The sequence below is a fragment of the Cydia strobilella genome, chromosome 6 (genome assembly GCF_947568885.1).
Source record: "Cydia strobilella chromosome 6, ilCydStro3.1, whole genome shotgun sequence".
Classification (NCBI taxonomy): Eukaryota; Metazoa; Arthropoda; class Insecta; order Lepidoptera; family Tortricidae; genus Cydia; species Cydia strobilella.
This window is the reverse complement of record NC_086046.1, coordinates 4,816,123-4,840,703: the sequence shown is the minus strand read 5'-3', so window position 1 is coordinate 4,840,703 and position 24,581 is coordinate 4,816,123. Positions and strand designations below refer to the sequence as shown.

Sequence of the window (24,581 nt, the reverse complement as noted above, 5' to 3'; positions counted from 1 at the left end):
AACTAATTACATACTAAACCATTCAAATACACAGCATGTAACTTTAACATCGAGTTTTCTAGTCGCGCTTGCCCCACTGTATTTCAAAATTTACAAAACGACATTCCCGTAATTATGCTTCTCAACTGTCTTAATTTCTACGCCAAACTCTCGAATTTGTTTTAGTTAGCTGTTACAGTTTTATCACATTACTATTGGTTGCCTGGTCTCGCTTATGACAGTTTCGTCCGTAACCAAACACCCCTTCAGCCTTGGTCTCACATATCTTATACTAATGCATTGCCTACCTACAAGCGTAGCGAAACGTGTAACGTGTATAACGTGCGCACCGGGTCTAGTCTAGTAGTCATACATTTATAATAGTCGCTTGCCGAGTTGATCGCTCGAGTGAACCAGTATAGGTAAAAGCGCTTTACGGTTACTTACTTACTACTTAGAACTACTGTGCTTTTCTCCAGAACCTTCCTGCCTCGTATTCTCCTCGTTCCTGAAACGTGCTGCGTTATTTCCACACTGATACGACCTTCAAACCTTCAAGAAAATAACGTACTCCCATCTTAAAGCATTATATTAATTAACAAAACTAATATCCTAGTTTTTAGGGATCACGTTGTTCTGGTCACTGTTTCCATAAAGAACATAACTAAAGGATGAACTATCAGTATACCTTATGTCGTTGTACTAAGGTTTATGAATAGTCACGATGGAACATACGGTCTTTACGGCAAGTCGTTGGAATACGAAGCCCCGCAAATGAGGCCGGTGCTGAAGACCTGAGCGAGCTTGTTTACATCGACCTAAGTTCAGGTCAGGTGAGTTCCTATGTAACGTAACATATCCGTTACATTTGAGTTCACTCAACTACTAACTATTAAGGCGGGATTCCACCAGAGTGCGGCACTGTACTGTACGGCACAAGCATTTTTGTACTAAATATGCTTGTACCGCACAGTGCCGCACACTGGTGGAATCCCGCCTTTAGGTGGGTATTTGCAATGGTGTGCTACACTTTAAAAGATTTGCAAGTGACCATCAAAAAATCTTTTAAATGTAACAAGAAACAATTTGTTTGGACTACGGGCTAGCCAGAAGGAGAAGGAGAAGGCAGAGGACCGATACATATGGAAATCTCTCCACCGACAAGAGTATAAAACTTAAATATATGATGATGATGACGGGCTAGCATAACAGAAGCTTACATAATATATTTTTTTTTTGAAAAAAAAAAATGACGTTGGTATCCTGATTTATAAATGATTTTCTTTTATCATTCAATTTCAACAGTTATCTAAGTAAACGTTACAGAGGAAAATGTGAATATTATTTATAAAATGAGCACCGATGACCGCATACGAAAAGTAATATCCAGTTTACATGCAGCCTGGCTATATGGGATCTCATATCCACCTCTGCATATTCCATGAGGCAATGCAAAATTTATTTACGGCCGCCTCAATTACTTTCCAGCAACCTACATATTCACTTCTACTGGGTCAAGTGATCTAACTACTTCCTGGCGCAACCAGGTTTGAGTGTGTCTAAATATAAAATTGTGTTAGTCATACCCGTACATACTCACTGAAATAGACACAGGCCCAGCGTAAAGGGCCGCACGGTGACATTTCTCGAGGAGCGATGTAGAGCTGTGTCGTAAATTCGAGTTTCCGAGGAAATAACTGTTGTAACTGCATTTTAGGGTTCCGAATCCAAAGGGTAAAAATGGGACCCCATTACTAAGACTCCGCTGTCCGTCTGTCTGTCACCAGGTCTCTCATGAACCGTGATAGCTAGACAGTTGAAATTTTCACAGATTATGTATTTCTGTTGCCGCTATAACAACAAATACTAAAAACAGAATAAGATAAATATTTACTAGTGGGACTTCCATACAACAAACGTGATTGTTTTGCCTGTTTTTGCGTAATGGTAAAGAACCCTTCGTGCGCGAGTCCGACTTGCACTTGGCCGGTTTTTTTATAAAGCAACTGTTTTGGAAAATAGTTAACCTAATATTTATGACACGCATGTCTCCTCTGTCGCGTATCTACTATGTGATTATCCGTTTCAGTCGCAGCGGATGCGACGTAATTCTTTAGAAATCAACACTTTTAGCGTTGAAACCGGGTCCTTTAAAAGGATTTTTTTTATATATCGTAACTTGTTTTCAGAGCTTTTGAATATAGTTATTTATGAAATTTATTGCTTAGTAGTATTAGTAGAAATATTTTTCGAAATAGTAACGAAATACACGTTAAGCTCTGCGGTGTTACATTTCATATTTTCCTCCTGCCTTTGTTTTGTGACCTTTTCGACATTCGCCGTCCCTAAGGATGGGGAAGGGTCCATTATGATTTTCTGTCTTGTTAACACGAATATAATGAATAATGGGGACATTTCCGTTTCTTTGCAATATCAAAGCGCAAATAACTTATAACGAATTTCAAACAATCTAACAATCCCCTTGATCTTATATGTATTAGCTTTATAAGTAAAAGTACCTACCTGGGAAACCGAGCTTTGCTCGGAACACATATAAAACCTCAAAAATGCGATCTAGATCGGTTTTTCGCCCCCGATAACAAATGTCATCAAAATTGGTAGAGCCGTTTCCGAGATCCCCCAAATATATAAATATATATACAAGAATTGCTCGTTTAAAGGTATAAGATTAAATAGGTAATATTAATTTTAGGTAAAATGTTACGGATCAACCTCAAATAGATCCTCGTAACGGGATCCGAAATTACGATCGCCCTGGTTCCGGTACCGGTAGCCTGATCATTACCAACAGGTCCAACAACGCTATAAAACGCGTTCTTTTAAAATGGTGCATTTAGCTTTTCCGATACAAAACGTATAAAACTTCACGTTTGTACAGTCGGGCACGGCGAGACCGGCGGCGTAATTCACGAAACCCTGTAAAAAGTGCCCGAAACGCTGACATTGGCACACTTGTCCGTGCGGGCTTCCTGCGCTCCCCATTTGTTTTAGTTATCTCCTCCGGTTCACTTTACAACAGATTTTCAATTGTGTTTTGCGGAATTTTCAGTCCTACCTATTCAATAGCACTCGATATTTATTTGTTTGTTCATTTCATTGCTTTATGTTTCCTTCCGTTGTTTGAAGCACTCTGTTTTTATAGGAGTGAACGCTGTTTGATTGCTCTGTTCATTTCACGATACTTTAAATGCTTATTCGTTCGGAACTGCAGTATTGTATAAAAATTGTCAGCAATTTTTCTAAATTGCCATTTGTATATTGATTAGCTAGTAGGATTGTTTTTAAATGTTTTGTTTTTGAATGTAAATTCAAATAAGTAGGTATATGAGGAATTTACCGTTATTGCCGAAATTAGAAGGGGGAGACCCAATCCTTCCTTCGGGTTCGGGTACACACGGATATCCATCTACAATATCCCACCTACATTACCCTATCCAATGTCCAACTTCCGCTAATCGTTTGCAATTTGACGACCCGTGACAGGCGGTCAAACGACCGGATTATGTTAAACAGCCAAAGTGCTTTCAAATGTCGCACTTTATATCTGCGAATGGCTAAAATAACTGTAAATTACCTCAAATTTTACTTCGATAAATTTCATGTGTTTGGACTAGTATGTGGGATTAAATTACACTTAATGCACATCTTACATTGCATCTAAATTGCTGAGCTTCTGTATCCCTTAAGGAAGTTGATCCCTACGCTGCCCCTTATTTATACCTCCTCCCGTCCGCCCAAATACACGGAGATAAAGGACTCGCCGCGCCGTAACTTCTTATTGCGGGTTCACAATCCATTTCGCTCACCAAAACTTGTGCCTGTGCTTAATGTCGAGAAAAGTTAACGCATTAACAGCTCCAATGATCTAGTTTACCTCCACCGGTAGATCATTTCCTCTTTTATCTTTTGGTGTTATTAACTTAAACCAGGTGTTAAGTTTATAGCACATTGATTTATTGAACACAGCTCCATAACTTCATACCTAATACTTACTTTTAGGAACTGTAATTATAATACTAACATTACACGTAACTGTTTAGAGTAATATGTTGTTGGTGCTTAAACTCTACTGTGAACGGATTTGTAATAAATGTGGAATGACATCGGATACAGGTTGTTCACAAATCATACTTATTATTATGAAGCGTCACTCCGATAATATTATCTTCTCATTAGATTTAATACCTAATTCAAGTAATGCAAGTAAATGGCATCGACGCTATTCCCTCCATTACTCAGTGCGACTGTTCTTAATCGCATTAAGCTACATATTAGAACACTTAAGAGGGAATGACAACAGCGTACCGAAGCCATTTCCATTACAGATGAGCAACAACTTTCGCAAATGCTGTATTATTATAAAAGGTTTAGTAGTGGAAGAGATTACCACCAAGCCACAACACTTGAGCCGCTAACTTCCAAGGAGGTAACCGTGAGGTTGATTTCATTAAAACTTCAGGAGCGCTTCCTGTCGGTTTCATTTTACGACTATTACGGTATTGTTTGAATTGAATTATTCGATAAAGGTCTAATGTAATGCTTAGTCCTACTGACAAAAATATTTATGTGAGTGTCTGAGACTGTCTGTCTGAGACACACGGGAGTTTCCTAGCTTAAATTGACACCTCTAAAATCTACAAAGAAATATATTTTTCTAAACTCTTTTCCGAGTTCTTGACAAAAATTTCCAAATTCTCATAAGATTATTCAAATATATTCACAAATAAAACATTTCGTACCAACATGTAGAAACAAGAAAAACCAAAGTTTGGTTTTCTCCGTGCTGAGGCAAACATCGAAGTTCGAAGATTGTCTATTTCCATCTTTTTCGTTCTTGCATTATACACGGTTATATCCCGGGTCTTAAAAATAAAGGATACTGGAATTTAATTTTTGGTTGCGACTTATACCATCCACAGCGTAGTTTTCCAGGAATTTGTTTTAACAGGTCAGAAATGAAATTATATACATTCTGTATGTATAACGTCACTGTGTACGTCACTGTTACGACACAGTGTAAGGCTTATTAATGTCAAGGATCAGACCACCAATAAACCAGCTTTCCAATGAATACACCAATATTACGCTCGACCCATCGCATAATTTAATGCATGTTCATAGGTCATCATTATCCGTCGATTTGTATTTTTTTAAGGTTTCTAGATATCAAATAAGCGTGTCTAGGTCTAACTTAAATTTCGTACTTGTAATGGATAGGTAAGTAAGTACATACGCGATAACTTTCTATAGGCAGCTAAGGCAGGGGAAGCAAATCCTTGCGGATTTAGCTCGGGCGCCCGCCGCCTCGGCTCGTTTGATATATGAAACGAACCCGCCTGGTTTTCTGCTAAATAGTTATTCCTTTTTTATAAACTTACTTTAAGCGAACTTCTATGGAACAGCCTTCATTGGAACTGGAATCTTTTTTATTCAAAGTTTTGTAGTGTTTAATTTCTTAAAGTTTGCCTTAAACGTTTTAGTTATTAATAATCTCTTCTCCTCACGAGACCAATAACAGGAATGTCATCATCTTCATCATCATCATCATCATCATCATCATCATCAGAAATGTATAAATAATATGTACTGGTTTCGGTTGTTTCGTCGTCACTAGAAGACGACAGAAAGAAAAAACCGGACAAGTGCGAATCGAACTCGCCCACCGAGGGTTCCATACAAATTTAACTTATTTTTTTTTTTACAAGTTTATAGTTTTAAGATTTTACCCTGTACTTGTAATCTAAGACGATATTACAAGTTTTTTTTTCATAGCTTCAAGGGACTGTACACATTGACTATATGGTTTTAATTTCCTCCACGCGTTCCCGAGATAAAGGGTCTTGACAGAGCGACGAACGGACAACAAAGTGATCTTATAATGGTTAAGTTTTTTCCTTTTGAGGTACGGAACCCTAAAAATTGCGCAATTACACAACGTACGTAGAACGTACTACGGTTTTTTGCCAGACATGTCAAAGTAGGTCGTGCGCTTTTGTGGCGGTTTATTTTGTTTTCATCTGTGTACAGTTTGCTAACCTCACACCAGACGCGCAATTCTCCGTGGAGAAGCCGTTGGATATGTTTGCAATTATATTATGCCAGCTGTCATATCGCTTGTGCGTGCCCCACGAATTACGTTAAGGGCAGGCCTCTGGCACATAGAGATGATGTACTGCATGTCCCTGGGCCGTAGGCGGTACCTGCATAAAAGTAGATGAAGATGAAGATGAGTCAGGGTGTATTGTGCCCCGCGGGCGACGTGATTACGGGGCGGAAACGAAACTTTCGGCGCCGTCACGCCCGCCTACGAGGCTGAAACTGCGTACAGAGTTACAGACTACTAAAAACATGTAACTTGCTATACGCTTTATCTTCACTATTTAAGATTTCATCTTCTTTCCAGTTTGGCGCCAAGTTTTCTAAGAACGTAAACACTTTGATTATCCTACAATTGGCATGTTTACTACTTTTTATGACGATCCAATACCTACACGAGGACAAGAGGATAACGAAGGTGTAAAGTCGGAGGTAAGGTTGGGAATTCTTCAGGTAATCAATAATATGTAATACATATTATAGTTAGTCCTCTGCAATAATATCTTACACGATGAAGCGCAAATAGCCATAATCCATAATATATGAGCGTGTTATATTTTTCATTACACTTGCTCAGTAGATGTGGAATTGCACGCAGGCTTTGCGGGAACTATAGAAAAAGCTCTATAGTTTTCCCTAGGGAGTTATGAAGTTTCTAGTATTATAATTAACAGTTTTTTGTCTTTATACTTCATTTTTGTATCGCCAGTGTGATGAAAAACATTGTGTGTAACTCGGGGCGTAATAATATTGCAAACTCGAGTCTATAAATCGATCCGGCAAGCCGTCGCGATTTAACTATACTTACTATGTTGCACAATGTACTATTGTACGCTTCGTTTTTACGCAACCGAAGTCATTAGGGATTAAAAGTACTCAACGTGAAAAGTATACATATTTATGAATGCGTACATGTCTACATTGCCCTTAATGCACGCATGGAGGCAGATAAAATTTGTTATTATTAACCAGTGAGTAAACGCGCCTAGTTTTACACTAATATAATAATTTATTCTTTATATTTTCCCGGTGCGTTCCCGGCGCATGGCGTCCTGCGTTATCTCGTATGGCCATCCATGTGGCCATTCCTAATGCTAGCCTGAGCGCGGGCGACTCTAGCTCGGGAAAACAAGCATATCCTAACCTCAGAGATTCGTTACAAGTATAAAGTATACGTATAATAATTAAAGGACTATTCTGGTTCGCGCTTGCTAGTTCTGCGATTGGAACGAAACCCCTCATGTTTGCCCGGGCAGGTGATTCGTGGCTGTGAATATAAACTTCTACATTTGGCCCTTTATTTGAAGACACAATATTCCGTAAACATGTTCATGTAGTAGTTTTTTTTTTAACTTTTAAATTGTCATGCTATGTAGAAAAACTTATTTGAAATACTATTTTGCTTCCACATATGAACTTTGTCCGACTACTATAGGTACGTTATAATTTATTTAATGGTTTTTAGTTTTCAGCGTTTATTTTAATATGGGAGACGGATATATTATACCGCCGGTTAAATCGTACCACGTCTATATTTACCATTAAATGATAATTTATAATGAACAGCAATTCAATAAGCCAATTTTCATCGTACATACTTTATTAATCGGACAAACATTGCTTACGTAAAACAACCCGCAATTGTTACAGAAACAGATACAACTTACGCAATCGAGAATTAATATGTCCTCCAGTTTCGTAATTACAGCGGGCACAGCTGATGCTCACAGATGTTACGTGCTTATTACTTGGTTACTACTCTTTTCTGTATATTTTATTCTTGTAATCATCACCACGCATTCTACTCCTGCATGCTGAACACATGCCTCCGCTCATTGTTGACCGATGGCTAGCGAAGGTTTCCGTTTCAGTTTGGGCCAAAATGCTTTAGAATGTCCGGCTGTTCTCTAAGAGTCGCAATTTTCGATAAATTTCAATTGAAATTTGGTGAGTAGGTTCGATAATCAAAATTATATAGTTTTAGTTATTTTGTTGATTGTCGAGTTTGTGGATTTTTCCCATAAGCCATGGAGGTTTGCGAGACCTACAGCTCACAGAGCCGACAAGTATAACAGGATTAACAGGGTTTGGGCTGTAGACCAACACTAACCCAATGGGATTCAAGACGTCACACACATCTTTGAATTTCTTCGGTGATACCTATCCTATAGTTAACTCCCTCTTGGGGTTTTCTTTTACCGATAAGTCACCATATAGACATCGGATTTTAGTTGAGCCGAATGACACCTGCAGTATAGAAAAGGATATAAAATATTGATATAACATGGCGATGGCGCTGTGTGCGTGACTTCGCGCGTCGTCATGCAACACACACACGTTTGTTACCTTGTTATACCTAATCCTCTACTCCGTTTAGATAGCATTTTGTATAGATGTTGTTCGAGTCCAGGCGTGGAAACTTACAATAGATTTTCCCTAGATTTTTTGTGAAATGTAGGTAGAAGCTTAAAAGTTCGATTTAAGTTCTACGTAGATGCATTTGTAGACAAAAACTAGTATACAAATAAATGGCATACAATGCAGTGTTTCGCATTAAACTGTTGGCAATAGGATAAACTACATATTCTGCCGCCGGATACCACGGTCGAGTCACGCTATGCTGCATAAAGCCGCCGTTATGCTTTCCTAAAAAAAAAAACGTTCATTCACCGAATATATCGCTGCCAAAACGTTAACCACGCTAGTTGTTTAAATTCCCCAACTATCTCAGTTTTCCAAACTATAGGGCCGGCTATTCCATACCCTAGCACGCTAGCGATTGTCAGCGGTGTTATTCTCGGACTTTTAAAAATTGCTAAACTATCCATTGTCTTCAAAGTTGTTAAAGTATCCAGTTTAGTGTTCAAATGTACGGAAAAATCCTCCTAGGTTGCAATTTCGGACGCTCTGTGTTGGTAAAAAATTGTCGACGGGGCTTACAGCGCGCTCAGTCAATACGTACGTAACTAAGCGTAACGTCAAGATCCCTAACCACTGAATAATCGGATATCACAATACTGGTTTGACGTAGACTACTCGTCTCCATCTCGTTATCCGACGGGAACGAGTCTAGGACCCAGTGGATCCCTGTGGATTTCCCGGCGTTTATTGGCTGGTTACACAGTTACACACACGAGAGCGCAATATTCCTGTGCTAAGCGCCTATGTTTAACTAACACACTATTTTTAACGAAGGCGCCGAGGCGAGCATTAGCACGAATTGTTATGGTCCAGTAACATCGTGCTAAGGGCGCGCTAAATACCCACACCGACCACTAATTATATATTATGCCATGTAACGACATGCACGGTTTGGTCGATCCAATTATTCCTGAGCGTTCTAGCTAGTTTCTACTATTAATGAATAACAATTAACGCCCCGTGGTTTTTATCTATGGTCATTTCATTTCATTTATTTATTGCAATCATGTTCATTACATACAGGTGTTGAATAGAATATAGTCAGTACATGATACCCTGTATGTTATTGAATTCATTATTAGAAAATGGGCATGCTGTAGAAACGCATGCCGTATGTCACTATATTGTACATAAACAAGTTTACACAAAATAGACATAACATTACATGTAGCATTTACTGTGGCAATAAGTTTATTAGTTTGCAAGCTATTTGATACCTTACATAAATTAGTATTTCCTTATTATTTTTTCAGTAAAAATTTGGTGATAAAAAGATGTCAGTTTTATTAAGAGTATAAATACAAGATTATGCCGTTTAGTTCAAATTCGACGTTATCGAAGTATAAGTATAAATACGCTTTGGCAAACACTAATTAAGTAATTATTTATAGTGCATTCATTCTTAAAACCACACAAAGCATTACTGCTAAAAACCAGCGCTACCCAGCCCAGGTAATAATAAATTACCGCGCCCAGGCACAACAGTATAACACTTTTTATGATGTTTCTTTATGGAACTAAATTACTAAATGCTTACATCGGGCTTAGTGTTCTAATACCGCAAAATTACCTTTAGATGACGGACCGATGAAATTTTAAAAAGGAATCATTTCAGATAAGTAAAAACACAGAAAATTGGTGGTGCTAATCATTATTTTTCTGGAAACGGCATTTTGGGATTTAAGTTTTTTAAAGATACAAGTATTAACGGTAGGTATAATTCAAAGCACCTAATTAAGATAAGATAATAAATAAAAAAGTTGCATTAACAATATACTTTTTAATTTTATTTAAAAGTTTATATAAGTCTCGAAATTAAAACTAGGTATAAGTTTAAAATAAGTAGTTAAAAATCCAATATTGTACACCTTAGCAGAGTATCATGTACCTACTTAACCAAAATTTAAGACCAGAATGTACAAATGAACATGATTACAATGGAATAAATGATATGATATGATATGATGTAGATCCCTTCCTTCTACACCAAACACCTTACTCATAGTCTCATAAACGGAGTCAAATTTGTTCGAAATGTATGTAAAAGAAACACCTGCTTACAAACATGTGGACACGTTCGATTCGGCATGTCCATGTTTCGCAAACAATAGCAGGAAATATTTTAAATTTTATGCGATAAGTTTATACAACTTGAATAACCAAACATAATGAATATAAATAATATACAGAATTGGCGTTGGTTATCGCAATCATGTATCACATTTGCGATCGGCATATGTTCGATTTTATGCACAGTCTCGCCACATGCATCCATTACTTTAATTCATCTATAATCCTCTAGGACCTAGAGTCTAGCTTAGGTAGTCTTAAATTTTATCAATTAATTTAAAATAATTAGCTCGATGTCAACACATTTAGGTGTGTATGTATGTGTATGTGACAAACTATAGCAGCTCTACATTGTAAGTATGTATTTGTAGGTAGAGTATAGATGTGAGATGTACCCTATTTACCCAAAATATATCAAGAATCAGTCTTTACATACTTCATAACATTTAATACTCTGTATAAATAACCTTGCTATTTTGGGTAGTAATGATTATTATTCATTAGTTCATTACTAATAAAAGTAATGAAACACTGAAACACGATGTTCTCGGATTATCGTTGTCCTGTCAAATACAGGATATTCCATCACAGCCAGTGTTGCGTCATATAATTTGAGTGCGTTTGATGATTTGTTATTTATTCGAGCGCTGTAATAATAACTTTATAGCCGGGAGTTATATCCGTCTTATTATTTGATACCTATTCGATAAATCTCGTTTCCTATGATAATGACAGGATCAATGGCAAGTCATTCTAAATTTTATCTTTACGATGTAATTTATACTTATGAATGTATTATAGTTATAAATGAAATCGCACGAAAAAAATTGTATAGATGGCAGCACCATCTCTCTCGCTATACCGTTATCCAAGTAAAGGATTCGTATAGGAGGTGGAAGCACGTACTGCTCGCCCTTAGAGTTGATCAAAGGCGCCTAGCCTTTCAAAGATAACATAGAATTTGGGACGGGTACCGTCGTGGCCGGGTAGTCTAGTGGTCAGGACGTTAGCCGCGTAAGCTGAAGACGTGGGTTCGATTTCCACCTTGGCCACCGGTGGACTTGGTCACTTTTTATATCTATTTCAGTTTGTAATTTATTTATCACTTGACTAGTTTTACGTGTTGCCGTCATTTCGCATTTGTACTAGCATGTTGAAAATGGCATTTAGCAAAATTCATTAATGTTATAATGTCGTATGGGTAAGATAATAATTAAATCTTTTGCTCCTTTTAGTTTAAGAAAGGTTGACTTGTTTAATCCATTAATACGTCCACTTGGGTCCTCCAAGATGCATTTATTTTGTTTCTGCATTTGCAAAAAGCTTTAACAAACGAGCTGACAGTTTAACAAATCCGCAGTGACTACGTGTTCTTTTTTTAACCTAGGTAATAAACGTGGTTTACTTAATATGTGCAAATATTTATTATCTAATTTTTATTTTATTTTAAACAAAATGTAATTGAGACTTTGATGTATATTACCTTATTAAAACACAGTACGTGCAATGTCTACGAAAACGTAGATGCAATAATGGTATCTGTAAAACGGTACCTAGTCATTAACATGCAACTTTTGACAATATCTCTCACTTCATAATCTTTGCTTGAAAAGCACCATAATGCACTTTAGAGAACCTCTACCGGGTTTGATATTGTAGCGGGTAGCGAGTCGTCGAGGCAGGGTCGCTTGTCATCCGTAGTCTTATCTCGATCCACGCCCGATGCATTTTATCTGTAACAAAGGCAGCCCTAACGGTCCTCGTTTATACAAGTCTACACTTAAAAGCACTTAAACAATAAAGTCGATACGCTCTCAGAAGGACGTCATTGAGACAAAATTTCTTGAAATAAGCATACTTTTCTAATTCTAGGAATTTTCATTTTAAACACATCTAAAATTTAAAACTATGTAACAGTTCTTGCGCTTAAACAGCGTAGACAAGAGCATAGAGGGCCCGCGAACTCCGAAATTTTATGTTTCTGTGGGTTATTTCTTAAACCGCTGTAAATAACTGCTTAACAAGTCGACGTCAAACATGCCGAGAGACATGCCTCTAATGCATTTTATTGCTCAGTTTTTATGAAGCATTCCATATCTTTACGAGGTCTACGATGTTTACCTACCTACTCCCGCATTTTCGGTCAGAAACTTATAAGGATGCATTGTCTAAGTGGAAGATGTTCTCTAGTTTATCGGAACAACGGGTCAACCGACCACTTTAATGAGAGAAATGGAATAGGCATAACGTATAGGCTTAGAGGATATAACCAAACGGAGACGCCTTGTCTGTAATTTTCTGTACAAAACAGTCTCCCGAAATGTGTACGTAACGTAAAAACAGCCATGTCAGATAAACGTCAGTCCATACATTGTGTATGACCATTGGCCGCCTGTTTTCGAAAGAGGGGAACGCCTGTTATTGGCTACTCCGTTTGATTATATCCTCTAAGCGTATAGGTGCCGTTGAAATATAAATTATTTTAAAAAAGAATTGACCAAATTCTCTGCCTAAAGGCATAGACAAAACATTCACTGGATGAAGGTGTCAAATACCGCTTGCAGTCCGTGTGGAGTGAGCGATGGCAGTCGTTAAGTGTTAGTGCTGCGGTCCCGGGCGTAACGGCTAGAGTGAGAAAAATTTAGTTAGGCGTCCGACAAAACGAAACGAGCAATATTAGTCGTCAATGTGTTAGATCTATAGCCGAAAAACTAAAAATGTTTAAAGGTTTAGTTTCTGGTAACAAGAAAGCTTTGAATACATTGAGCATAAAAAACAAAACATCAGAAATAAATCCTATTCCAGCTTTGCGGTTAAGTCCTGTCTATGTTCAGTCAGTTCGATGTATGGAAATCCTGAAAATTTAGAAGTGCAAGCTGATTGTATTATTACTATTATTAGGCACTTCAAAAACTGCTTTTTTAAATTATTTTTTCAATATACCAAAAATGTTAAACTTAGACTGTCGCATTAGTTATCCTATAAAAAATAAACATTTTAATTCTTTCCATTTAAACTAAGTGCTTTAAGCCGTTGCAGCTATAACGTCTAATTGCATTCAACTCTTTCGGGCGAACGAAAATTTGGCAAAGATGCATTTATTTGTAATATGATAGGGAAAAGATTTTTTTGATAAAATATAACCTGATGTCTTGAATCATGTTGTAATATTTTTAAGCCCGGACGCCGCGCCGGCGACTCTGAAGCTAATAAGTATAAAACTTCTCTTCGCTTCGCTAACGGTAGAAATATGCTAATTTGTTTTTAAATACAATTTCCAAGTTCCTGGGCTAACGGTGGTTGAGGGTACCGATATCAATAAATCTTTAATGCGAATTTTTTTTCAACAATTTCAATTTAGTTAGGAATATGGTTTCCTAAAATTACCATAAACTAGTGCAACGCTACATAATTACACATCGGGGCAACTACTGATTTTAGACCAACACGTTTTTGTGTCACTAGCATCTATAAAGTATCAATATCTGGGAGACCGAGCTTTGCTCGGATAACATATAAAAACTCGATAATGTACGTTTTCCCAGTTAAGACCTAGCTAGATCATTTTTTTGCTAGAGCATTATAGTCGAAGCGTTTCTCAATATCTTGGTGTATAACCTGATTTTTCATCTTTTATTACAGTTTTCTTTTACTTCCGATACTTTCCGGCTAGTAAACATACTATTTTAGGGAACGTGCCGGCAACCCTTTAATGCCAACATATTAAATGACTATAATTAAAAACACAGAAGGCAATTTAAAATAAACTCAATTTATTTTAATTGTTTAAAGTGTAGCTGTTAAATAAAAATATGAATGTAATCTTATAATTCGTATAACATTTCAGTGAGTATCGAACTATTTGAGAGAGATACCAAATAAATTCAGCACCCCCGATTTATACGAAAACGATCCCAAACCCGGCCTAGTAGCTTCACTGATGTAGATAATCAAGATAAAAATGAGAGCCCTAAATAAACCTTCAAGAGCGGATATCTCAAAAACTATACAAGATAACGAAAAACTTGGCTGAATAAAACTTGTAACAATTTCAATCTCCTTTCATTTTGTATAAGTGGCCAAGTCACTCAGACGCATAGTTTCCGAGATATAATCGAAAAACCGAAAAATGGAACCTTCAAACCCCCCTCTCCCCCCCAGCACCAGGGTTATGGCCGGGGACTTTTAATATGTTCACCTCCTAACTAGTCCAAACAAAGCTACGAAGTCAAAAATTGTGTTCCAAGCATTTCCCTCTATACCTTTTTTTGGGAATTCATTTCCTGGCCTAATATGGGACAACTAGACACCTGAAACTATCGAACCGCTGCGTAACCTAGCTCGGTGACACGGTTCTCTACTAATCACAGTCCAATCGAAATTCAACATAATATAAAACATTTACTAAAATACTTAAATAAATCTTATGAACTGGGCGCTGCTGTTTATTGCATCGCAAGGCTTTATACGTATTTACGTGCACATATTAATTTGAAACAAGCTCGTAGACTATTAACTCGTCCAAGCTCTCCTAAGCAACTCCTAAAGCTCAGCCGTTTATTATTAAACATGAAACATAACTTTCCGGAACTATAGTGCTTAGGCTAGACTTTAGCGATAACACTTTTAGCGCGAAAATGTTCTGTTTAATACAAACCAGGCTTATTTGAAAAGGTTTTTGTAAGTATGCGAAGGGCGGGTGTTGTTCGAGGTTCGTACCAAAGAATAACAAATGGTAGTCTGTTTCCGCTGTTTATTTGTCCTTCCGTCTATCGCCGAATCGTATCAGGCAGAGACCAAGAGGTCAAGTATTTTTCAATTGTAACTAACCGCTACAGTCAGCAAAGTTATTTGATGAGCCCCAACGTAAATGGTTGCGAGACGTACAAACATTTGTCATCATTATGTGGAAAGTAGATTTGTGCTGTGAACAGAGCAGAACTGTGCATTACTGCATTACCTTTAATGCACTCGACGTTCTCATCTTTTGTTAAGTATTTGATTCGGCATCTTGCGCGAAGTTCCATTTTCCTAGAGAAAGTCGCATTTCAACTCGTACTATTTAAGAGTAAAAACGAAACATGAGAAACTTTTATTTATAAAACTTCAAGCCCCTTTGTTTGTTTTAATAACTCGTAACTTGGAACATTCTTAGCTATTGAGCTGTTATTATAATCTCTGTTAATGTTACCATTGTTAAATGTATGTTTATTTGTTGCAGGGCGGTGACGGACCCGCGCGACGGCCGGCGCGTGGCTCTGAAGAAGCTGCCCAACGTTTTCCAGTCGCTCGTCTCCTCCAAGCGCGTCTTCCGAGAGCTCAAGATGCTGTGCTTCTTCAAACATGAAAACGTAAGTTCTCAAAAAACGTTAGAGTTAGTACCTAACATAATACCTGCCAATGTTACCTAAGCCTTCGCATTGGGGTCTGTTTACTGTGTTTATTGCGAGTTCATATATTTGCTACTTGCAACTTTTAGTGCAACACTATGTATTCGTATATACTAAACACGAATCAATGTATAAACAGGCCCCGGTATGAAGGCCAGTTACACTTATCCCGCAGCCACACTTAACTTCTGTGACTTAACCGTATTCTCCTTACCTGACTTTTGTGGCAGAACAGTACGGTTGTGCTGTACTGTAAGACTATTTTGTACTGTCATGGGAAATAGAAGAAAGGCTTATAAATTATGTTCTAAATAATGTTCGTGTGTAATTTGGTTATATCGTGCTGATTGTAGAAAAGTGTGCACAACTGCACATGCAGTATTTTCATAAGAATATATAAAAAAAGTTTTTTTCGTGTGGTACAGTCGCCATCAGATATATCGAAGCGGCCAAGGTGCTCACATATATCAGTAGGCCGAGCACATGATTGGCGCGATAGTATCTCGCCGCGCGATAGACTATACTACCAGTCTTCTACTAACTGTATGAATTAAAGGGGGACGGGTATCACAGGTAGAGTATGTCGCGGCGATTTACTCTCGAAATCATGTGCTAGTCCGGCTGAACATGCCTTTATTGTCAAAGCGCTAGAGTACGTGTTCAGATATTTTTGACCACCTCGGCCGCTCCGATATATCTGATGGCGACTGTACCTACCGTACTTAATGCATATAAACAAAAACTTACCTACCATTTACTATTAAGTTCATTACTACGCGAAATTTACCTTTTTAGACCCGTTAATGACATTAATTATAAGTACTTGAATTATTTCTATAATCACAATCGACAATCGCAAATGTCGCATTAAAATTTGCAATTTAAACAATTGTTTATTTATGAAAATGCCTATTAAAGAAATTCAATAAATTTGGACTAACAATATAATTACGTTGCAAGCGTGCATGATAATTTATTCATTTTCATTGAGTTTCATCGACCGTTGCTTTGTTGGCGGCGTGTGCATTTGTCGCCGCGTACAAACACGGGATTTGCATCGAAATAGGGGATTGGATCCGATAGCGAGCATTATGTCCGTATCGCGAGTATGACGGACGCTAATAACACGTCACACTGCCGTGCCGCGCCGGATTAGCGTGTATAAACAAAAAGAACAACACCATCGTGCTATGGACTGTATTTAGATAAAGTAGAGCCTGACAGTACTACATTATCATTTTCATGTCAAAATGTTATCAAGTCACGGGTTTCATCTAAATATGTCTTTAATTGTACACAGGACCTTTGTAGGTAATATACGACTTTGTTCAGGTGCACAATTCAACAACTTTTGATTATATTTTCCATCACCACCCACCATAAGACCTAAGAAGTATAGTTGGTAGAAAAAATACAGATTGAAATACCACCGTTAATAATTGTAATTTCACATTTATTCAATTGTAATTTGGCGTAATTGAATTGAATTTTATATAATTGTGTTATTTAATTTATTTATTAGGTAGGTTGACATTATTTGTATAGTTATTTTATCTTTTACGTAATATTATTATCTTGTGAGCGTTTTGGGATCACCTGTAAGCCCGCAAGAGATTTTCACAAATAAAAGAAAACAATAAATAAGTACTGGCAGTTAAGTGTTTTCATAAAATTTTAATATTAAATAATGAATAGAAGGCGTAATTTTGGTTTTAATTTAAATATTAACTGGTACTGAATTTAATCTAGACATTTTTGTGCTTTACAAATGTAACAAAGAATGTGAAGCTTTAAAAATGTATTAGGCTCACTACGAAATTGAATTAGGCTCAATTCAAGAAAAAGGTTCCTCAGCTCCCAACTGACGAGAATTTTAGCGTTCACTTAATTTATTTTCAGGTACTATCGGCGTTAGACATCCTTCAGCCGCCCACGCTAGACTTCTTCCAAGAAATGTATCCTTTACGTTAAACGGGTGACAGCCGCAGCGGGCGAGGGTGACGCATGCCATACCCGTTGCTCGCTTACCGGCACTCGGCGTGCCACGTAATTCTAAATTTTCCAATGTGTACCACGAAACCTCGGCTTTGATTAGTATGGCCTCATAAGGTCCCACAACCTATTTAAGAATGTAAATTTTTTAAGGTGCCCAAACACGCTAAGTTTGCACTGATTTGGCAGTAAGAGTGGAGGCGCCATACAGGAAATCTTAGCGTGATCGGTCTATAAGAAGACCATTTTAGAATGAAGTCATTATCAGTGCAGGCGATTATGGTGCAAGTAAAAGATCTTGATGTATGTGAAATAGGGATTTAATATCCGAAACTGATACAAGGGTTAAATTCGCGTTTATGTATGTAAGACGCGTGCGGCGCTGTGGCGGCCGCTGGAGCTAAAGGCTTGTGGTGGGGTCCGTCCCCCGCGCGCCCGCGCCCCGCGCGGTAACTTGTTGTCGTAGACATGCTGGGGGGCCGTTGGAGGAAGCTGAGGTGTCGGTAGCATTGGCTGGCGCTGAAGCTTCTTCCAACATCTCATCATTGTCATCAGGGAGGGGGCACACCTTATTCAGTGCCCGTCGTTCGATCCCTCTGATCGTTCTAAAATCGCCTACCCTGGCGATTCCGTCCTTGCCATAGTATAGTCGATGGACACGTGCAAGTTTCCATCTCATGGGAGGTAGGTTATCCTCTTTAAACACTACCATAGCGCCTTCCTTAAGATCTCTGTAGGGATGTCTCCATTTTGTTCGTTTTTGTAGCTCGGAGAGGTACTCATTTTTCCACCTCTTGGCAAAACTGTCACGCAGCGACTCGAGCAGCTGATAGCGCGTCTTTATGCCCTTTCCGGATGCAGCAGGAGGGGACGCCAGCGAAGTCAGGGGACGCCCGATGAGGAAGTGCCCTGGTGAGAGGGGAGAAAGGTCGCTGGGGTTACATGTAAGAGGGGTAAGGGGTCGGGAGTTAAGAACTGCTTCAACTTCCGTGCAAAGGGTACTTAACTCCAGAAACGTTAAGCTAGAGTTACCTATTGATCTTTTTAAATGATATTTTAAGCATTTAACATTGGCCTCCCATAGCCCGCCGAATGTGGGGGAATAAGGGGGATTAAATATGAACTGAATGCGCTCTTCGGCTGTGTAATTATATATGGACCTCATGCCTGCTTGTAATGCTCGTCTCAGTTCATTGTTTGCACCAACAAAATTAGTACCGTTATCGCAATAAATTTTACTCGGTCTTCCTCTACGCGAAATGAATCTGCGAAGGCAGGCAATGAATGCTTTAGCACTAAGGTCACTAACGGTTTCTAAGTGGACTGCCTTAGTCCAAAAACAAATAAATATACAAATGTAGCATTTGCTAATTCGATTTCCGCGTCCTATTTTGCTTGAAATTGGAAATGGACCACAAAAATCTGTTCCCGTTATAGCAAAGGGGTAGCTAGGAGTAATTCGACTAGCTGGTAGGTGGCCCATCAGCGGCTCCATGGCTTTGGCTCTAAGACGAGTGCATATTACGCAGCAGTGATATATGCTTCGTGCCAACGTTCTACCTCCCAGAGGCCAAAACTGGTCTTTGAAGCTTGCCAGGAGTAGCTGAGGGCCAGCGTGCAGTAAGCGTAGATGCTCGGCTCGCATCAACAATTTTGTTAAATAATGTTTAGCGTGTAGTAACACTGGATGCTTTTTATCATAACTATATTCGCTATTATTAAGCCGACCACCTACTCTCAGCACGCCGATGTCATCAAGAAAAGGAGACAGCTGTAACATATGGGATGAGGTAAGTTTTTTATTATTTTTTATTAGTTTAATTTCATCTTTAAATGACTCTGACTGGGCTAGTTTTATAAGGTAAGTTAAGGCTGAACTAAGTTCATTTTCTTTAAGGGGTCCTACTGATCGATTATGTTTTCTTTTGATTTTACAATTACTTATAAATCTGTGGACATATGCAATTATTCTTTTTAAGTGTAATGAACTTGAATATCTTTTTATGTCAATTAAGTTATTAGTTTCATTGTTTTGATTTATGTTTGATTGTAAGACTTTTATTTCAGGTAAAACGGTCTCGGTGGTGGGGTTTTGCGGCCATTGAGATTTGTCATGTTTCAGGAAAACTGGACCTTCCCACCACAAAGATGCATCAACAAGGAGACTTGGAGCTACTCCTCTCGAGGCCAGGTCAGCGGGATTTTTATCAGTAGGTACATGTCGCCACGAGTCTCTAGAGGTAAGCTCACGAATCTCATTCACTCTGTTACACACGAATGTTTTAAGTATTTTAGGGCTTGTTTTTATCCAGCCAAGTGCAATAGTGGAGTCGGACCAAAAAACCTTTTCCTGTATGGAGCAACGGAGAGCTCCGCTGACCTTGGAAACGAGTCGAGCGCCCAACAAAGCTGCTGCTAATTCAAGTTTAGGTATGGTCTGAAGTTTAAGGGGACAAACTCGTGTTTTTGCGCAAAGCAATCTGACAGTTATGGAGTCTGAACTATCCGTGGTGCGTACGTATACGCAAGCCGCGTAAGCGTCTTTAGACGCGTCTACAAAACAATGGATCGCACAAGCGACAGGAGATGAGCATTGTACATGCCTAGGTACAGAAACTGAAAGTAAAGCATGCAAGTCGTTATGTAGTTTTAGCCACGTTTTCTTAATGTCCGCGGGTACCTCCTCATCCCAAGTCAACTTGAGAGACCACAGTTTTTGAAGTAAGATTTTAAGAGTTATAGTGCAAGCACTTAAGAGCCCAAGAGGGTCAAATATCTTACAAGTGTTAGATAAGATGGTTCTCTTTGTAGCTTTTTCATCTTTAGGAATTGGTTCTATTACAAATGTAAGATTGTCAGTGTTTGGTGTCCACTGTACACCTAGAACACTGGACTGTTTACTTAGGTTTAGATTGTCAGATACTGGCGAATCCTTAAATATTTCAGGGCAGTTGCTACGGAATTTATGCACTGGAAAGCATGCCGAATTAAGTGTGCCTACTACTCCGTTGAGTACGTGGCACAAAGTTTCTTTACTGTCTGCACCTGTTAAGACATCATCCATATAGCAATCACTTTTTATGACTTCAGATACTAAAGGATCCGGGCATTCTAATGCGAGCTGTAAAAGGCACCGTGTGCTTAAGAACGGTGCCGAGGCCGTGCCGTATGAGACAGTATTTAATTGAAGCACTTCTAAAGGCTTTGTGTCATCTTCGCGCCATAATATTAACTGTAAGTTTCGTTGCGAATCATGAATTAGGATTTGGCGATAACATTTTTCTATATCTCCCGTAAAAACATACTTATGTTGACGGAACCTGATCAAAATATTAAAAAGATCGTCTTGCACCACAGGGCCTACATATTGTATGTCGTTTAGGCTCTTTAAAGAGGCGCTTTTCATACTTCCATCGAAAACTACTCTCAATTTGGTACTTTCACTATTTTCTCTTATAACGCAGAAATGTGCTAGGTAATAGCCGAACTTCGGCCTATCGATTCGTGTGAGATGACCTAAAGACTCGTATTCATGTATAAAATCACTATATTGTTTTTTTAAATTAGGATTTTTATTTAATTTTTTCTCTAAGGTATAAAATCGCTTGGCAGCACCTCGGTAAGAGTCGCCTAATGACTTTTCAGGGGTCTCTTTCAGTGGCATCTGAACTGAAAACCTGCCATCTGGTAAACGGTAAGTATGAGCTTTAAAGTGCTCTTCACAATACTCCTCGTCAGCTGACAAAGGAGCCTTGGCTTCTGGAAGTTCTTCAAGGTTCCAGAACCTGGTTAACTTTTCACTGATTTCTTTTGTGAAAAAACAATGAAGTTTTTGTGACGTTATAGAATTAGGAAAATTAGCTGGACTTAAAGGACCTGCTACGATCCAGCCGAATTCTGTACTTACAAGGAGGGGCATATTTTTTCCCAGACTTATTTTCTCTAAACATAATAGTTCGTAAAATATTTCGGCACCTATCAATATATCAATATCAGAAACTTTATGGAATTCAGGATCAGCGAGCTGAATATGTTTAGGTATGTTTAGTTGACTAAGGTCTACGGGCAAGTTAGGCAACTGATCTGTAATTTCATCAAGGACTCCGCAGTGTAGGGTCACTTGGAACTGATTGGACAGGGAGCTGACAGTCACGTCGCATTGATCGGATACTGAGAGTTTAATGTTTTTAATGCCCGATATATCTAAAGAATCGGGTTCAGGATTCCCTAATCCAAGTTTATTTTTTAGGTCTTCAGTAATAAAGCAAGTTTGGCTGCCTGCATCAAGGACAGCGCGTGCTACATAAGCTACATTTGTATTGGGGTTGGATACCTTAACTAAAGCGGTACCAAGCATAATCTGCTTACCTGATCGGACTGTTAAAGCCCTAGGCGGTTGGTTGACTACTTCAAGGTCATTTGATGTTCCAACCGTGGGTGTCGTCGCAGGCAAGGGTTTAGTTACGTTATTTTCTTTATGCAATAATGTATTATGCTTCTTATGACATAACCTACATCCTCCTAATCTACAATTGCGTGTTTCATGTCCGCGTCGTAAACAGTTGGTGCAAAGATTTAACTTTAAGGCTTCGCTCCACTTGTTTTCGAGCGGTAAAGATTTGAATGATTCGCAGTCTATGATTCTATGACCTTGACTACACATTGGACACGATAAACCTACCGGTTTAGAAGTTTTAGACGTGAGGAAACTTTTTGAAAATTTGCTATGTGTGAATGAGCCTTTATGTTCATTTTGTGTGAATGAGCCCTTATGTTCATTTTTTGGTTGACTATCTTTAGGAATATGAGAGAAGCTTTTTTCATGTCTATTAGCTAATGTTGTTTCTAAAATGTCCGCTCGATTGCGAAGAAACTCGATAAATTCGTCCAAGAGTGGCAAGTCGGAGAGATTATTTCTATGCTCCTCCCACTTACCACTGGTGGTCGAGTCCAGTTTACTGGACACCATAAATATAATGAGCGTATCCCATTGGTCAACCGGCTGTCCAAGCGTGGTCAGTGCCCTCAAGTTTTTGGTCACAAGGTCAATTAAGTATCTTAAAGATTTATGTGATTCTCTGGTTAAAGGTTCTATTTTAAAGAGAGCCTTCAAGTGATTATTAATAAGAATTTTCTTATTATTGTACCTCTGACATAACAAATCCCATGCGACCTTGTAATTTTGTGACGAAAATTCAATAGACTTGATTACAAGTGCCGCGCTCCCTTGTAGGGACGATCTTAAATAGTGGAATTTGTTTATGTCTGGGATAGTGTCATTATTATGTATTAATGACTCGAACGTGTCGTGGAATTCCAACCACAAAAAATAATTGCCGTCAAATATCGGTAATTTGATAACGGGTAATTTTACGTTTACGTTATCCTGACGTGAGCAACTACTGTGCGAACTTTGTTTATCCTCATTATTTATGGGTCGCAATTTTAATAATGTTTGAGCACTGGCAATACCACTGTAAAACCGTCTTTCAGTTTTCTCTCTTTCTCGAATTTGTTCATCCTGGTCAGGAGAATATAGTTCTATTTTACTTTGACATTTTTCAAAATCACAGAATAAAGCTTCCATTTTTACACTTCGCAAATTCAATTCATTAAATCGCGCTTCGGAAATCTGGTCAGGTTGTATCCGTTTCAACTCTTCAATAAATTGTTCAAAATGTGTCAATCTACCTCTAATTGAACCGCGCTGTTTAATTAAATCTTTAAGCTTTAATTCATTTTCAAGCGGATTTATGTCTACGCCGCCGTGAGGAGAAGTGGGTGTAGACATTGTGTAAATTTATATTAATATTTTTTATATGTGAGGCACTAAAGTTGAAATGGATAAATAATGACCCAACACAAAAAACGGTAATAAACAAGATCTAGCGAAGGGCAATCAATAAACAAGATAAGAAAACTGTGCATCAAACCAGGCAGGAGTTCCAGGTGCGCGGAGACGCCGCGCGAAACTAGGTCAAGTCTCGCTCGAACAGCTGACGCGAAGTAGGTCGGCACTGCGGAGAGTAGGCAGTAGGCACAGCCGACGCGAGCGCAGTCAGTCCGATGTATTTATCCTGGAAATGTCGGCCCGAAACGAAATGAGCAATGATGCAAGTATATAAGGTATATAATGGTTTGGACCTTTGAGGAATAAACACTATCTTTAATAATGTGAGAAAACAATTATTTACTTGTAACCACTTAATTTTACTAATTTAAAGTTACTTAAACTAATTGCTTTTATGAAGTAGCTCAGCGAAATAATATATAAGGAATGCTTTGTATAAAGAAAGCGTGAACAAGGGCGTGTTCGGTGCACAAGCACTTATTATTAAGTATTTTACGTAAACAACAACTTAAGATAAATTATAATTTTAAGCAGTGCAAATTCAAGATGCAATGCAATTAGCACTTTATGACTTATATATTAAGGTTGATTAGCTCTAGCAGGCCAACGACTAAAATGCTTTTAATTTTAAATGTTTTACTTTTATAGTGATTTTAATGCTGTATTTATTGCTGTATTATGTATAGGCGCGTAGCAACATAGGCGAAGAATGCACTCAAGATAAGAAATATGATTACGGAATCCTAAAATTTTAATAAAAG

General features: G+C 38.2%; 1 protein-coding gene across 1 annotated transcript in view; it reads left to right on the top strand.

Annotated features, from left to right (window-relative positions):
* Positions 1-24,581, top strand: part of LOC134741999 (serine/threonine-protein kinase NLK) — a 142,625-nt gene that overhangs the window by 69,267 nt on the left and 48,777 nt on the right. The window contains 2 exon segments of the mRNA XM_063674916.1: positions 15,809-15,938; positions 17,877-17,932. Of these exon segments, the coding sequence (XP_063530986.1) occupies positions 15,809-15,938; positions 17,877-17,932 (186 nt within the window).